The sequence below is a fragment of the Camellia sinensis genome, chromosome 13 (assembly GCF_055761805.1).
Source record: "Camellia sinensis isolate YWXY chromosome 13, ASM5576180v1, whole genome shotgun sequence".
Taxonomy (NCBI): Eukaryota; Viridiplantae; Streptophyta; class Magnoliopsida; order Ericales; family Theaceae; genus Camellia; species Camellia sinensis.
Genome location: NC_138973.1, coordinates 83354973 through 83371849, shown reverse-complemented (window position 1 = coordinate 83371849; position 16877 = coordinate 83354973). Strand labels below are relative to the sequence as shown.

Here is a 16877-nt window from a genome sequence, read left to right as displayed (position 1 = left end):
ATGACATTGCATGTGTTATGGTTATGTTCCTTATCTTCTTCATTTTAATGATGTTCATACTTATGTGGATATTACTATCTTGTTAAGTTTGTTCTAACTTGATTTAAAACACTAATCCAAACAGAAAACTTAATTGGGCGGCTAATGGGATTTCGATCACTTGAATAATGAAGGATGATAATATGTTAAGTATGGATTGATGGGATGTGCTCCCTAATTGAAGGTTAAGTCTTGCACAAGCAGTTGTCGCGTAAACCCTAGAATAGAACGAACGTATTCGGACTCTTTGCGATGGTTTGATTGGTGAGATAAGGTTGGGTCCAGATGAGACATTCAGGAGGATAATTTTTTTTTGGAAGGATAAGGTTGGATTTTGTGTGATAAAACCTTTTTCTTTTCGCTGTCCCTTTTGAGGCCCTGTGGTTGGCACTAAGCGATATATAGCCGTTGGTAGGCATCCGAGGTAAGTTCTGTAACAAAGCAGCAAAAGGGGAAGTTTCGAATAGTTCGGTGTCCAATTCTTGTGGTTGTGAGGATGAAATCTCTTTGGGGGATTTCTAGAATACTAATATCTAACCTTGTAATCCTTTTTATTGACTTGAATATCATGCTTCATCACTTGCTTGTTATAAATGTGATGGTATATTAGACTGGAAAAAAGGGACGGGGTGTGTGCGCGTTTACTAGGTATTCAAAACTCACAGCATTTCATGCTAAGTATTGAAGACTATTAGACCGGTTGAAGGCAAAGATGAAGTATTTGAAGACGTATAGCTATCCTATGAGAGTTAGGAACTAGTTATGTTAAACGTGTTTTGAGATTGTAAATGATATATCCATGTTGTATTTAAGACATGATTTTGTAATTTGTATATATATAACATTTGTAACCTATCCTTACGCTCCGTCAACTCATGTAGGCCTTGTTTTATAATACCTTGTCAAGATTTGTTAAAAAGGTAGTTTTGCTATATAAGGTGGTTAGACTTAGAAGGAAGGTTGTTTTAACTCATTCGATCTTCTTGGGATCTTACTTGGTTATTAGCCAAATGACTCATTAATGACGTTTTCTACTATTATAACCTTAGATAAACTCTATTTTTAATAGTTAATATATTAAATGATGTTCTTGATTTTTGGGCGTCACATACCACATCAACATCAAGATGGCATATGGTTTCTGGGCATGCTTTCTCTTGACACTCTGATTAGTTGCTCGAACCAAAAAAAAAAAAAAAAAGCTTGAATACCCAATCCCGGTCAAACAATGCCATCGGCTTCATTAATGGATGTGTGTAGTGTCCTTTTTTTTTTTTACTGAAATTCAAAATGTGATTTTTTTCTTTTCCAGATTTTCTCGGGAGGTGTGGCCTGAAAATCAAATCTGATTTGTGTAATTATACATTTGTTTTATGTAATAGCAGAGCAGAGTACTGTTGGCAATGATAATGGTGAGGTTTTTAGTTCAATTCAAGTTGTTGAGCTCAATGAACTCGTCAAGATTGATGCATCCATCGCCGTCAACGTCTACTTCCTTGATCATTGTCTGAAGCTCCTTGTCCATGGCGGTGTGGCGGCAGAGGTTGGTGGTGGTGAGCCGTGATGGAGGGTGTCAACTGCCGGTGGTAGGAAAATTGCAAGAAAAAAGTTTGGGATGAAAAAGATGAAGGGTATAGTTGGAATTAAGGTGAGAGGTCAACGAGAAAATGGCAGGGATTTATTTTGTTGGGTAGGGGTTCAATCAAATGAGAAGGCCAAAGTAAAGAGGTAGGTTCTAATAGCAGCTCTCATATTTTACTTACTTTTTATTCAATCAAATAATAAAAAATACGTAAAATACATTTGACAGAAATATTTTACGTCAAAATAAATGGATAATCAAGTTAAAACTTCACAAAATTTATAATTGTGATACATTTCCCTAAAAAAAGAGCTCTCTACACTTGGCAATGAAAAATAAAAATAAAAAATACACAAACATCACTATCATTGTGGGGCTCACCCCATTAGAACTCATTAGAACTCCTTTATTAGCGCTTTCAATTATTTTTCACAAAATTTATTTATGCTTTTTTTTTTTTTTTCTCATTTCTATTTTTTCATTGGTGACTCTTAAGGCTCGTTTGAAAATTAGTTATTTCAATATTTTATTTTAATTTTTCATAAAAAGATGTGTAGAAAATATAATGACTTTTTAAGTAAAATTTTTAATTGCCAAGCAAGGTTCATTAAGACACCAACCCATCCAACTTACATTTTTAAGAGTTTGGGATTCATCTTTAGGCTTATAAGATCGGATTGGATAAATTTCTAAGTCCGTTTATTAAATGGTTTGAATTTGTGAATAGTCTTTAAGCCTAATCCGACCTGATCATATTATATATTTTATATAATTTATGTCTTATTTATAGAAGCAGATATAATTTATTTAGTTTTTTTTTTTAAAGTAAAAAATAAGCCAAAGAGGGAAAATGCACCCACCAAACTTCAAACTTAAGATATAATGAAGAAAAATTAAATGTTTGTGCCAAGGTAATTACAAAATATTATTTTTTACTTTATTAAATTTATATTTTATTAAATTATGATTCTATTGGACAAGTTTGGAATTGTAATGTAATTTTTTAACCCAGAACTTAGAATTGAACTTTTAGGATGGACATTAGACCGAACCGAGCTTCCTCACCAATTTTCTTTATTTAATCTAGCTTAGGCCGACCTAAAACTACTTATTTAACTTCACGGCGCTTCCAATATTAGTCACACTATTAAGTCGATGGAGCCTTTACGGCATGTTTGATTACAATTACTATAGCATAGGAATGTGTTAGTCTATGAACTCACAATTTTATATTTAATTGCAATTTTATTAAAACAATTATATGTACAAGTTTTTAATATTGTTCGTCTCTCACCAACCTCTTGGCTTGAGTTAGTACATGATTGGGTGTCCTCTCTAGTGCTAACCTAGTTAGGAAGACGTTGGTTCTGTATGATGCTTTTACCTTTTCTTTATTGATGCAATCCCATATATATTGTATATTTTTCTCATCAATAGAACTCTTCTTTTTGCTGATAAAAAAAAAAATCCTATTAATCAAATAAGGCCTTAACTTTTTTAAGAGGATGAATTCATGATTGAAAATTAACTATTCAATTTAAGGACTAAATTTTTTTATTCATAAAAGTAAATTTTTTTTTTTTGTAAAAAATATTAGAGGACCAATTCATGTGTTCGCAAGAGTTGTTGCCAAAATATCATCTCGAAAAGTATTTTTTTGTTAAAAAAAAAACATTTGGTGACAATTTTAAAAATATTGCTAATAAATGTACTTTTAATGATAAAACAATTTCATGTAAAAAAAATTATTTTTTGAGACAAAAATTTTAGCCCTAAAAGGATATTAATTCATCACTAAATTATCAATTTCATTCGTTCTTAAAATTTTTCTCTAAAATTTTAATTTGTTATAGTGACTTAACATCCTGTTAAATATATTCATTTCTTGATGTTTTTCTTCCAAAACAAAAAAATAAACATAAAAATCTCTTGATGCAAAAGCATCATGGGTATATGATATGGTTCATGTTTGTTCACTTTGTAAAAACACAATATGGAGAGAGGAGAAAGAGAGCAGGGTGGTTGGCAACTAGTAGTCCAAAGGAAGGGTCCAGTCAAATATTCAGATGAAGCTAGTAAGAGGGGCTTGTTTACGATCTTTGTGGACAACATTCCAGAGGTGATGGATCCTAAAAGCTTATTTGGACTGTTTTTAAAATTTGGTATGGTAAAGGATGTGTTCTTACCAATGAAGAGGAGAAAAGCAACAGGATCAAGATTCGGGTTCGTTAGATACAATTGTCTAGTTGTTGTTGAGATGGTAGTAAAAAAAGCTGATAGGCTATGGTATGATGATAAGGAGTTAAAGGTCAAAGGAGCAGAATATGCTAAAGCGTCTAGAAGCAATCTAAAGGGGAACATAAGTAGCAATCAACCAAGAGGAAATTACTAGGGACATCAAAGGGTGAGTTCAAATGTTAATCAGAGCATTCAGAAGGAAAGGATTGAAAGAAGGCAAGAGCATGGAGGAAAGATAACATATGCAGAGGTAGGGGTGTGCGCGTGTGAATTGTATTTTATATTATTCATTAAGGGTAGTTTAGTCTTCTAAGTTATTAGGGTTTTATTCTATTAGATTATATATTTGTACTCAGCTTTTGATTGATTAATTCAATATACAATATTCAACTTCTCTGTTATCATGGTATCAAAGCAAGGTTACAGATGTTAGAATACTTGTCACAAGTCATCATCGACCTTTACAGTCGCTTCTCTCTTATTGCAAGGTCGTTGCAGCTCTCTCTCTCTCTCTCTCTCTCTCTCTCTCACCGCAAGGCCATTGTAGCCATTTCTTTCTCTTCGCAAGGTCATTACAAGGTCTTCGCCGGGATTCTTTTCCTTGCACATCAAAGTATTGCTAGGTCTGGTTCTAGTTCAATCGAAACCCTAGGAAGTCTTCATTGCTGGTCTCTAGTCTTCCGTCACTGGTTTCTGTTTCTTCTTCCTCGCATATCAAAGCAGTGCTAGTTCTGATTTTGGTTCAGTCGAAACCCTAGGAAGTCTTCATTGCTGGTTTCTGGTCCTTCGTCACTGGTCTCTGGTTCAGCCAAAGACCTAGGTTGCATATCTTACTGATCTTCTCTCTATTTCGACCAATCTCCATCTCTGTCTAGTTTAGTTAAGGAGGAAGAGAAGGACGAGGACCAAAAAAATTGCTACTCTTGGGATGGGTTTGCAGCTCTAACAATGTCACTTCTGATCCTACTTTCTCAAACTATTTAACAGGTCGTTCAACTCTCTCTCTCTCTCTCTCTCTCCTCTACTGTTTTTCACCTTGTTTTGATTTCACTGCGTAGTTTGGTTATAACAATATGGTTGATGATAAATTGCAAGCTATCGCCACTAAGTTGGATGGTACCAATTATTCTTATCGGTCTCATGTAATGAAGAATTTTATAATGGGTAAAGGCATGTGGAACTATGTTATTAGTGTAACTATTAAACCTATAGAATCCAAAGAAACTGAGGCTGATGTTGCTAAATGGGATAAGGAAAATGCACAAATTCTGACTTGGTTTCATAATTCAGTTCAAACTACGGTTGGTATAAATTTTTCCAAGTATTCTACTTCTAAACAAGTTTGGGACTATTTGAAAACTATGTATCTTGAGTCTAACTTTGCAAAACCGTATGAACTTGAGATGTCTATTCGCAGTGCTAGTCAGAAAGATAAGTTCATTCAGGAGTTCTACAATGAGATGACAACTTATTGGGATCAGCTTGCTTTAATGGAACCATCATATTTGCAGTTACTTGACAATTATACCAAGTATCGGGAGATGCAACGTCTTGTTTAGTTTCTTATAGCCCTTCGTAATCAATTTAAGCCACTTCGGGGAGTTATTCTTCATTGGTCCCCCTTGCCTTCCATTGATGGTGCTATCCGTGAGCTTATTGCGGAAAAAACTCGGTTCAAGGTTGCTCATGGTGCTCCCGCCTCCAAGTCAATTTTTGCCTATCCTCTGCTTTTGCCTACCCCACCATCTCATTTATTTCAGGTTACTGGTAAGCCCAAGCCTCGGGTTTCCATGGATGAGTACAGCTTCTGTCATTAGAGAAGCCATTGGAAACAAGCTCATTCTAAACTTTTGTAGCCCAAGGGTCGTTCGTCTGGCCCACCATCCTCTAAGCCGACATCTTCAGAATCTCGCTCATCTGTCATCTTTTCTGCACCAGTTTTGAAGAATGATCCGTCTTCCTACAAAGCTCATTTGGTTGCCCAGGGATTTTTTTAGGAGTATGGGATTGATTACGATGAGACTTTTGCCCCCGTTGCCAATATGACTACTGTTCGCACTCTTATCTCTGTTACCACTACCCATCAATGGCTTTTGTTTCAACTCGATGTCAAAAATTCTTTTCTGAATGGGCATCTTGTTGAAGAAATATATATGCGCTCTTCACCGGGTCTCTCTCACCCTCCTGGTGTTGTTTGTCGTCTTCGTCGTGCTCTATATAGTCTCAAGCAGTCTCCTCGTGCTTGGTATGAGCGCTTTCACACTCTGTTGCACTTCAGCTTGGTTTTCACCCTCGTCATCATGATTGTGCTTTATTTGTTCGGCGCACTTCTATTGGCTTTATTCTCCTTCTCTTATATGTGAATGATATGATCATCACTGGCTCTAATTATAGTATTATTAAGGAGGTTAAGTATCAGTTGTTTCAGGAGTTCGAGATGAAGGATTTGGGGTCTCTTCAATAATTTCTTGATATTAAGGTTGCTACTTCTCCTACTGGGTATTTTCTCTCTCAGACTAAATATGCCCGTGATATTTTTTCTCGTGCCAATCTCACTGATGACAAAAATGTCGACACTCCTATTGAGCTGCATGCTAAATTTTCTGCTTCTGATGGCGTTCCTCTTGAAGATCCCATTTTGTTTACGAGTTGGTTGGGTGCCTTGTTTATCTCACCGTCCGGATATCTCCTATGTTGTGCACATTCTTAGTTAGTTTGTTTTTGCTCCTCGTTCCACACAATGGGATGTCTTACTTCGTACTCTACACTACCTTCGTGGCACTTTGTTGCAATGTCTACTGTTGTCTTCGTCTTTGGAGTTGACTCTTCATGCCTATGCTGATGCTGATTGGGTAGGTGATGTCTTTGATCACAAATCCATTTTTGGTCTTTGTGTTTTTCTCGAAGATTCTCTCATATCTTGGAAAAGTAAGAAATAGTTTGTTGTTGCTCATTGAACCGCTGAGGCTGAGTATCGTGTCGTGTCATGGCTTATGCTACTTCCAAGATCGTTTGGCTTTGATGGCTTCTTTCTGATATGGGTGTCTCTCTTTCTGATCTGACTTCGTTGTATTGTGATAATTAGAGTGCTGTCTAGATCGCCCATAATTCAGTCTTCCATGAGTAGACAAAGCATGTTGAAATAGACTATCACTTTGTCAGATAGCATCTTCAGGCTAGCACTATTACTTTACCTTTTGTTCCATCCTTTCTTCAATTGGCCGATTTTTTTATGACGACTCACCCTGTTGTTCGTTTTCGTTTTCTTCTTCGCAAACTTTAGATGCTTTCTACGCTCACATCTTCAGTTTTAAGAGAGGTGTAATTGTATTTTATACTATTCATTAAGGGTAGTTTAGTCTTCTAAGTTATTAGGGTTTTATTCTATTAGATTATATATTTGTACTCAACTTTTGATTGATTAATTCAATATACAATATTACTCTTCTCTGTTATCAACGCGGTGCGGTTCAGGCGGTTTAAGAGTAAAATTACAAACCGAATGGCGGATTAGCGGATTGACAAATTACAGTTTGGGCAGTTTTTGGCGGATTGAAGAATATTCTAACTAATTATCATACATTTTCATCATATATAACACTAATTTGTATAATATGCTTTATATATATAACACAGTAATTTTACATAATATGTTTCATATATATAACTACTATTTTGTAATAAATTTTATATCTTAAATCTCTCTCATACTTATTTTTACTTTGATATTTCATTGGAGGATAAAAAATATATATGTATTAACTATAGTGGAGTGGAGTGGTTTGGAAGGTGGATTATAAATTTTAAACTTTAAACCGCGGTTACCGGTTAGAACGATGCAGATTGATGCGGATTGGTGCAGTTTTAGCGGATTGGGCAATATTTTGCACAACCCTATGCAGAGGTTACTGGGAAAGGAAGCACTCATGGAAAGGAGAATGTAATTATTTAGAAAAGAGAGGTGGGTAATGGGTGGCGTTATGAAAGTTTGATGGTCAGGCTCCATACTTTCTTCTCATTTTCAGTTTTTAAAGAAGAATGAAGAGAGGCTTGAAAGAGCTAAAAGTTAGAGAAGGGGAAGAGAGGCTTGCAATCCTAACATTCAAATCGGCTCAGGAAATGAAAAATAGTATTGAGACATTAAGTGAATGGATTTTTGACTGGTGTAGCTTAATGGTGGAGTGGAAAGTCGGTGGTAGCATTCAACAAGAAAGATGTGTATAGGTAAGTTATCATGGCATATCTCTAAATCTTTGGAGTGTGGATATATTTAGAAGTATAGGTTCTGTATGGGGAGAAATAGTGCAATTCAATGATGATACAATAAACAATGTCTCTTTTCGATGCAGTAAAGTTAAAATTAGCACCAAGATTATGGAGTTCATTAACATGGTAGTGAAGTTAAACTGTAAAGGTGTAATCTATCCAGTGAGGGCATGTAAAAATATGGATTCTATTGTGCTAATGGATTGGAATCCAAGCAAATGTATGAATAGGTTGCCAAATAAAGAAGTATATGTAGGAGAAGAGAAGGATGATCAGTGCTCCGAGATTGGTGGTGGTCGGAAAGGGAGTGAGGAGGAGGTAAAAAGGAAGGATAACGTGGGCGATGAGGTGGATACTAGTGATAAAGTGGCCGAACAGAGGACAGCCATGTCACAAAGTAAGAGTATTAATAAGACTAGTCATGAAAGCTGGGTATCTGAAACGAGGCTGGCGGATATAGATGGGGGTGTTGGAAAACCAAACGGTGGAGAAAGTGATAGGGTAGAGGATAGCATACGCATGAAGAAATCAAGGAGAAATGAAGTAAGTAGAGAGGTAGCCATTGATGACCAGATACTGACTCAAGGGTTTGTAAAAAGCCTCAATGGGTCTGAGGAGAGAAGACCCAGTATTAATCTTGAAATAGTTTTAGAATAGGCCCAAATAGAGGGTTCAGGGGTTGGGCCTGGGAATGAATTAAGTAATAGAGACATGGCCCAAGTTCAAAAGGCTATGTTTCAACCCCAGATCAACCTAATATGTCTATCACAAACACAAGTGCAAGAGGAAACCCAAGTACCAGTCCATGGTAGGAGAATAGTGACTATAAGTAACCAGTATCAAAGAAAATAGGGAAGTGATGGTGGAATCAAAGGAAGGAGAAGGAGAAGGAGAAAGAGAAGGTTACAAAAAATTCCAGTACTTCTTGGCAGATTTCAAATGGGTGCAATATTTAGAGCTGCAGTCGCAACTGTATCTCTTTCTTTGTCACAGAGCAACCAATCTAGTAGAATGAGGAAGATGGTACTTGAAAAACCACAAGATACTTTACAAATCGAAAAACGATTGGGGGTGAATTGCGAAGGCAGAGAGAATGGTAATAAATAAATTAGTTAACTTGGAAAATCAAGATGCAGAGAGATTTGGAAGGAGTGAAAAAATGGGTGAGGAGGGTCAGACCTAGTTGATCGATGAATCAAGGGTGGTATTAGCAATAAACTAGTTCTTATGAAGATCATGTCCTGGAATGTTAGAGGATTTGGAAAGTCAGAGAAAAAGAGTAAAGTTAGAAATGTTATCAAGGAAAGAAAAGTCGACGTCGTGCTTATTCAAGAAACTAAAAGGAGTCAAATAGATGAGTGCTTTGTTAAATCCATTTGGCCATGGGAAAGAATGAAGTTTTTAGCTGTAGATTTTGATAGGAGTGCAGAAGGTCTATTAAGCATTTGGAATCCAAATATCTTTACAATGTCAGAGAGTTGTGGATATAGGAATTTTTTTGGCTATCTCAGGTATGTTTCTTAGCTCTTTTGACTGTGTGTTCTTAAATATTTATGCTCCGAATGATGTAGTGAAAAAATCCAGATTATGGGAAATTATTGTCAATATTAAAGTGTTATTTCAAAGACCTTGGTGTATGGGAAATGATTATAATGAAAGTAGATTCATAGCAAAAAGAATGGGACGCAACAGAAGAGATAGAGGGATGCAAGATTTTAATAATTTTGTTGATCAATTAGAAATGATGGATCTAACAATGTTGGGTAGAAGCTTACCTTGTGTAATTTAATGGAATGGGAAAGTTAGAGCAGAATAGACAGGTTTTTATTGGAGCCTATCTCGCTAGAAACATTCAGATTTAAGTTAAAGGATTTGCCGAGGGTTGTGTCTGATCACTGTCCATTACTGCTAATTGAAGATGAGAGAAATTGGGGACCTAGGCCATTTAGATTTATTAATGCTTGGACTTTGCATCCTAATTTCAGTTTAGTTATACAAAAATCTTGGTCAGAATCACAAGTACAAGGGTGGGCTGGGTACAGAATCAAGATGAAATTGTGTGGCCTTAAAACTGAGTTGAAAAGATGAAATTTTGAAAAGTTTGCAATTGTTGAGGCTCAATTAAAAACTAGAAGATGAGATACATGCATTTGATATTATGGCAGAATCAAGAGTGCTGGAAACTCATGAATCAGTAACCAGAAGGGAGGTTAGGAATTTGGTATGAAAGTTAAGAAAAAATATGGATTGGATTTGGTTCCAGAAGTCTACATTAAACTAGGCTCAAAATGGAGATAGAAACACTAGATTCTTTCATATCATGGCTGGCAAAAGGCAGAGAATGAATTTAGTTGACTTTGTAGTAGTAGATGGTATTAGGCTTAAAGAACCTAAGCTGGTGAGAAAAGAAGTTTTGAGGCATTTTTCAAAGGCATTCACTGAGGAATGGCAATCTAGACCAAAACTAGTTGGAAATTTTGTTTCAGTCAGTAGAACAAAGGTAATAGAGGTGTTGGAACCTGGGTTTACAATGGATGAGGTTTGGGAAGCAGTAAAAGAGTGTGATGGTAATAAAGCACCACGACCAGATGGATTCAATATGACTTGTATTCAGAAGTGTTAGAAGATAATGAAAGGAAATGTGTTTCAATTTATGCATGAGTTCTACAAAAATAGTAAGTTGGTTAAAGGAATAAATAGTTCATTTATTACTCTCATACCGAAGAAGGTTAGCCCCGAAGGATTAGCGGACTATAGGCCAATTTGTTTGATAGGTGTGGTGTACAAAATTTTGGCCAAAATCTTATCAAAAAGATTGAAAAAGGTGTCACCAGATGTTATTAGCGAAATGCAAATAGCTTTCTTGGGTGATAAGAATATTTTTGATGGTGTAATGATTGCTAATGAGGTAGTAGACTGGTGGAAGAGTTAAAAACGAAGGGAGTCAATTCTCAAACTTGATTTCAAGAAAGCTTATAACTCAATCAATTGGGAGTTTTTGTTTTCTATGATGGACAATCTTGGGTTAGGAGAGAAGTGGCTGGGTTGGATGAAAACATGTGTTACGTCGGCGAGAGTTTCTATTTTAGTTAATGGATCACCAACGGAGGAGTTTGGTTGATAAAAGGGGTTAAGGCAAGGAGATCCGTTGTCTCCTTTCTAGTTCAACATTGTAGTGGAGGGGCTTAACATGCTATTGGAAAGAGCAAAAGAGTTGGGAATATTAAAGAGAGCCGGTGTTGGGCCAGTAGGATTGAGATTATCACATCTTCAATTTGCTGATGATACGATACTTTTCTATGATGCAAAGTGGGCTGAGATAGTGAATGTGAAAAGGATACTTAGATGCTTTGAGTTAATGTCAGGTCTTAAGATAAATTTTCATAAAAGTGTGGTGTGTGAAGTAGGAATTAGTGATGAAGTGACATAAGTTTATTTGCCAAAGCTGTATTACCTATGCAAGATATTACCTATTAAGTATATGGGTATACCACTTGGTGTAAACCTAAGAAGAAAGAAGACTTGGCATCCTATGGTGGATAAAGTTAGGTCTAAATTAGCATTATGGAAGAGGAAGTTGCTGCCATTTGCTGGCAGGCTAACCTTGATAAAATATGTTCTTGATAGCTTACCTGGATATTATATTTCAGTCTTTAAATTGCCTAAAGGAGTAGCAAGAGAAATTGGCAAGCTAAAGGCAGCATTCCTATAAGGTAGCTTAGAGCTAAAAAGGAAAATTCACTTGATAAGCTGGAAGGAAGTAACAAGGAGCAAAGATCAAAGTGGGTTAGGCATAAGAAGAGTTAATGATATGAATGACTTCATGTTAGCTAAGTGGTGGTGGAGATATAGGGTGGAAGATGAATCACTATAGAAGAAAGTTATTATTAGCAAGTATGGAGGAGAAGAGGGAAGGTGGTTACCAATGAAGGTATTGGTTGGTAATGAATCTAATGTCTGGAGTGACATGTTAAATGTGGCAAGATCTAATATTGATTTGTTTCAGTTTTTTGTATCAAATTTCAAGATTGAAATTGGAAATGGGAATATGATTGGGCTCTGGAATAATAAATGGTTCGTGAACCTACTGTTAAAAGAGGAGTTTCCTAGGTTGTTTAGACTATCTGTGGAAAAAGAAGGCACCTTGAGCACTTTCATGCAGAGGAAGAACAAAACAGAGGATTGGAAGCTCTTGTTCAGAAGATCACTACTAGGTTGGAAGAAAAAGGAGGTCAGAAGGCTGCAGGAGTTGACAAGAGATACACCTAGACTTAATGTGGAGATAATGGATTCAGCAAGCTAGACTACATCATCATTGGGTTTGTTCATAGTGGCATCAGTCAGAGCTTAGCATGAAATTAACTAGGGCCCTAGACTAAAAATTCCTAGGATGCTTTAGAATAATGTGGCACCACCAAAAGCATAGTTTCTATGTTGGTTGGCATGGAGAGGGGGGGTGAAAACTATTGATCTTTTGCAGAGATTTGTGGTGTTAAGTGACACAATGGAAAGTTTGTGCCCCTTTTGCAAGGCTCAAGCAGATCTGTGGAGCATATATTTTTGTTATGTCCTGAGGTGTAAAAGGTTTGGTCAAATTTACTGCAATAGTGGGGATTTAGTTGGGTTACACCTACTACAGTTAAAGGATTACTGCAATGGTGGTTGGGAACAAAATTCAAAAAGATAGTATTAAAGATTTAGAGGCTTGTCCCAGTTGCAATGTTGTAGTTAGTTTAAAGACTAAGAAATGATTGTGTATTTAATGGCTATCAATACAGAATGTATGAGCTTTGTGAAACAGTAAAGGTGAGAATTGAGATATGGGTTAAATCTAATCTGAATAGTGTTCCCTACTCAATGCATGATATTGTGGAAAACTTGACTCATATTATATTATGTTTATGCGGTGGATGGTTGGGTGTGACTTGTGATACGAAGGTGTCTGGGGTAGAAGGAACTTGGGGTATTCATGCTATTTAGGATTGGGGAACAGTAGCAGCTTAGTGGCATGTTGCTTGGTGTGTTTGAGTATTGGTCTTGTTGTGGTCTGTCTCTAACCTGCTCCTTGGTTTGTTCTAGTCTATTGTAAGTGTCTTTTAATATGCTATCCTTGGGTGGATTGATGGCTTTTATGGTTTTGATTATGATGGAATGTGATTTTGGCTACTGTTGGGTTATGGTCTGCTAATGTAGTATGTTTTGAGCTGCTATGGATGTGGTCTACTTAGATTTTAGGGTTTGGTTATGTTAGGTCCTTTAGTCTTGTCAATCCCACGAACAAACTTGTTTCGAGTTATAATTTTTCTAATTATTTTTTCTTACTCGCTCGAGCGAAGGAGTTCTCGCTCGAGCGAAGCTGCTTCTGTCTACCAAAAACCTGAGAAGGAAGATTGTATGCTCGAGCGCAGATAGCATGGCTCAAGCGAAGCCACTTAAAGAAAACACGCGTATTTGGTTCCTCGCCCAAGCGAGAGAGTCTTCGCTCGAGTGAGCTTCGTTGCCCCTGTTTTCTATAAGTACTTGTTCAAGTCCAAATCTAGGGTTACGTTTTGGACATCTAGTTTAAGGTTTTGGGGGTTTTTTGTTAGTTTTCCTTGATGTTTTGATAAACACACATCAAGGAGGTTGATTGTTCATATTTAAGAGTGTTCTTCTTTGGTGGAATCCGGAGATTCAATCGTGGAGTGTCGAAGGAGTTTGATACTGCGCGTGGTTGTTGATTCGATAATAGAAGTTGTGGATTCAACTTCAATCTAATCAATTCCGAGAGGAAGGTTGCGGTGAAAGATATACAAAAGATTTGAAGACAAATTGGAAGTATTTGGGTAATTTGCTTGTTATCTTTGTAATCTTTCTTTCTTTAGTAGTGGATTGATTAGTGGCGTTTCGCCCGTGATTTTTTTTATCACAATTAAAGGTGCTTCAATTGTGGTTTTTTCTACGTAAAAATCGTTTGTGTCGACTTATTGTTTTTAAAAAACAACAATCTAAATCACTTTTATACGTGCTTGATGATTTAGATTGGGAGTTTTAATTGATTAGGAATTAGAATAATCAAATCTTGATCTAATCACGAATCACTTAGGTTTTTCAATTGGTATCAGAGCAGGTCACTCTTTGTTTTTATCAAAACTATATGAGTGTGATTTTGTGTGATTGGTGATATGGATTCAATTCGTGAAGGTAACTCGACCCATAGACCTCCATTACTTGATGGTACAAACTATTCTTATTGGAAAGCTCGTATGAGAGCGTTTTTAAAATCTATCGATGAGAAAGTTTGGCACTGTGTGATCAATGGGTGGAGTAAACCTATTATCACCATTGATGGTGTTGATATTCCCAAACCCCATGATAAATGGGATGCATTCGACTATCAAAACTCAAGTTGGAACAGTATGACTCTCAATTCCCTTTTTTGCTCCATCACACCTGAAGAGGTTCGTCGTATTTACACGTGTGAGGTATCAAAAGAGGCTTGGGACATTCTTAAAATGATTCACGAGGGTACTACTTCAGTTAAAAGGTCAAAACTTCAATGTCTGCCTTTGAAACCCTTTTTATGCGTGATGATGAGACGTTTCATGATTTCTATGCTAAACTTAGTGACATCGTGAATTCCTATTTCACACTCGGTGAGAAAATCCCTAAAGCTAAGGTTGTAAGGACCCACATTCGTGTCCTAGTCATGTTTGCATGCATTTATATGTTTTGCCATGTTAAGTTGCTGTAACAATCCATATTCATGTTTTAGGCATGTTCATGAGCATTTGAATGATTATGACTCGTTAAGATTGCATTTGTATGTTTGTGACTTGTTTTTCCTAAGTAAGGTCTATGCCTTGTTTTGTGTTTACGCGATCTGCCTAAGTGTTGTGTATATGCTTTGTTCCTTCCTTGGTGTCTCAAGCCTAAGTTATGTTAAGCCTAGACCATTCCAAGCCGAGGTCATCTTTAGTCTAGAATCTATCTTGGAACCACTTTGTTTGACCTCCACCTTCGCCCTGACATATTGGCCGAGATGTCATTATCTAGGCCGAGGTATTCATCACCAAGGCCGAGATGTGTACCATCTAGGCCGAGATGTTACCTTTGCACCTGAGTGATCTTGTCCTGGAGTGGTATGACCTAGACCGAGGTGTGGCACAGCTTAGTCAAGTGTTGTCCTTCCTAGCCGAGGTCATTGGCACCTTAGTTGCCGAAGCTTTGTCCTTAGCCGATGTCATCACTTGCCGGAGTGCCTTACCGAGTAGCTTGTTAGATACACTTTGTCATAGTCTTGTCTTATCAATCTATCACCTTTTTTAGGAGAGCCAACCAGGCGTTGCCACGTGTCCGAGCTGAGTGTTAAGTCAGCCGATAGAGAGAGAAAACCTATCATTTCTATATCTTTGTTTTGAAGAGGAGAGAGAAGCTCTAGGTGAGGAAGAGGAGTTCTTGAGAGGAGGTAGATTTCCAAGCTTGATCCCTAGAGATCGAACCGTTAGATTCGTGTTTTAAGGTTAGATTCTTGATCTGCTAATGTTGTTCTTTATGTTCATGTTATTGCATTGCATGATTGAATATGACTTGTAAGCCATGCATTGCCTTGAAGTTCGGTTTTAGAAAGAGAAAATAGTATTCATGTGTTCTTGAAGAAAAGTCATGTTTTGATCCGAAAGCTCATGCCAAGCTCCATGTTTTTGTGTTTGTTTTCATATGATTTTCAAGTATGGGTACCCAGGTCCATGTTTTCGAACTCATAGCATGAAATCTCAGATTTTGTAATAAAGAAGTTATGATTTTAGCATCCATATTCTTCATGATCTTCATGTTCATGTTCTTCTTGTTCTTCACGGGTGGAAACCCAGATCTCCAGACCTCACTTCCCTAAGTGTAGTCACCGAGATCACTCTTGCCTAGACCTCACACTTAGGCCAAGCATCGTACCTCACCTTGGCCTACCTTGCATGATCACTTACACCTTTAGTTGTCTTGTGCGCACCTCGGCATGCAGCTGCACGCCGAAGCCTGGGTAGCCACACCTCGGCCAGGAGGTGTGGGACCTCGGCAAAGACCTGGTTGGTACCTAGCATGTCTTCCTGACATGTGAAATAGTGTTTTGACTCCCAGCATGTTTTTCCGAGATCATTTGCATGCATGTAAGACTTGTTTTGAGAAGTACGTTCAGTATATTTTGCCACGTGTTTGTAGGACTTGGACCATTGCCTTGATCCCGACGTCCCAAGAACTATGTGAGTGGTATTTTTAATAAAGCTATGTTACACGTTTTGATAAAGGCTTTGCTTTACTTTGTTTGAAAGTATTTGTTACGCATGAATGATTACCCCTATTTTTATGTATCAAGTAAGTTTTGTTTTGATGACATTCTCGGAAAGTCCCTTGTGCTGGAGGACTCTAAACTTTCGCAACACATCTTGTTTTGAAAGTCCCTTATGCTGGAGGACTCTAAACTTTCGCAGTACTCTCGTGTTAGGGGGCTACGGGCCTTCGTAACATAGGTCCCTTGTGCTAGAGGACTCTAAACTTTTGTAGCACCCTTGTTGAGATATCTCCCTTGTTTTGGATGACATTCTTGGAACCGTCCTTTCGTGTTAGGGGACGTTAAGCCTATGTAACATAGTCCTTCCGTGCTAGGGGACTTTAAGCCTATGTAGCACCGTACTTTCGTGCTAGGGGACGTTAAGCCTAAGTAGCACCCTTGTTAAGATATCGGCCACCGATGGACTATGAACGGGTGTGCTCGATGCCG

At 37.3% G+C, this 16877-nt stretch overlaps 1 protein-coding gene across 1 annotated transcript; it reads left to right on the top strand.

The window, feature by feature from the left end:
• The first annotated feature begins 3614 nt into the window (after positions 1–3614).
• On the top strand, positions 3615–4013 carry LOC114278200 (serine/arginine-rich splicing factor SC35-like). Its single transcript, XM_028220205.2, has one exon. The coding sequence runs from the start codon at positions 3615–3617 to the stop codon at positions 4011–4013; it is 399 nt and encodes a 132-aa protein (XP_028076006.2).
• The last annotated feature ends 12864 nt before the right edge of the window (positions 4014–16877 follow it).

Excerpts from the sequence above, each read along its gene's own strand:
- LOC114278200 (XM_028220205.2), top strand. The coding sequence starts at position 3,615 with ATGGAGAGAGGAGAAAGAGAGCAGGGTGGTTGGCAACTAGTAGTCCAA.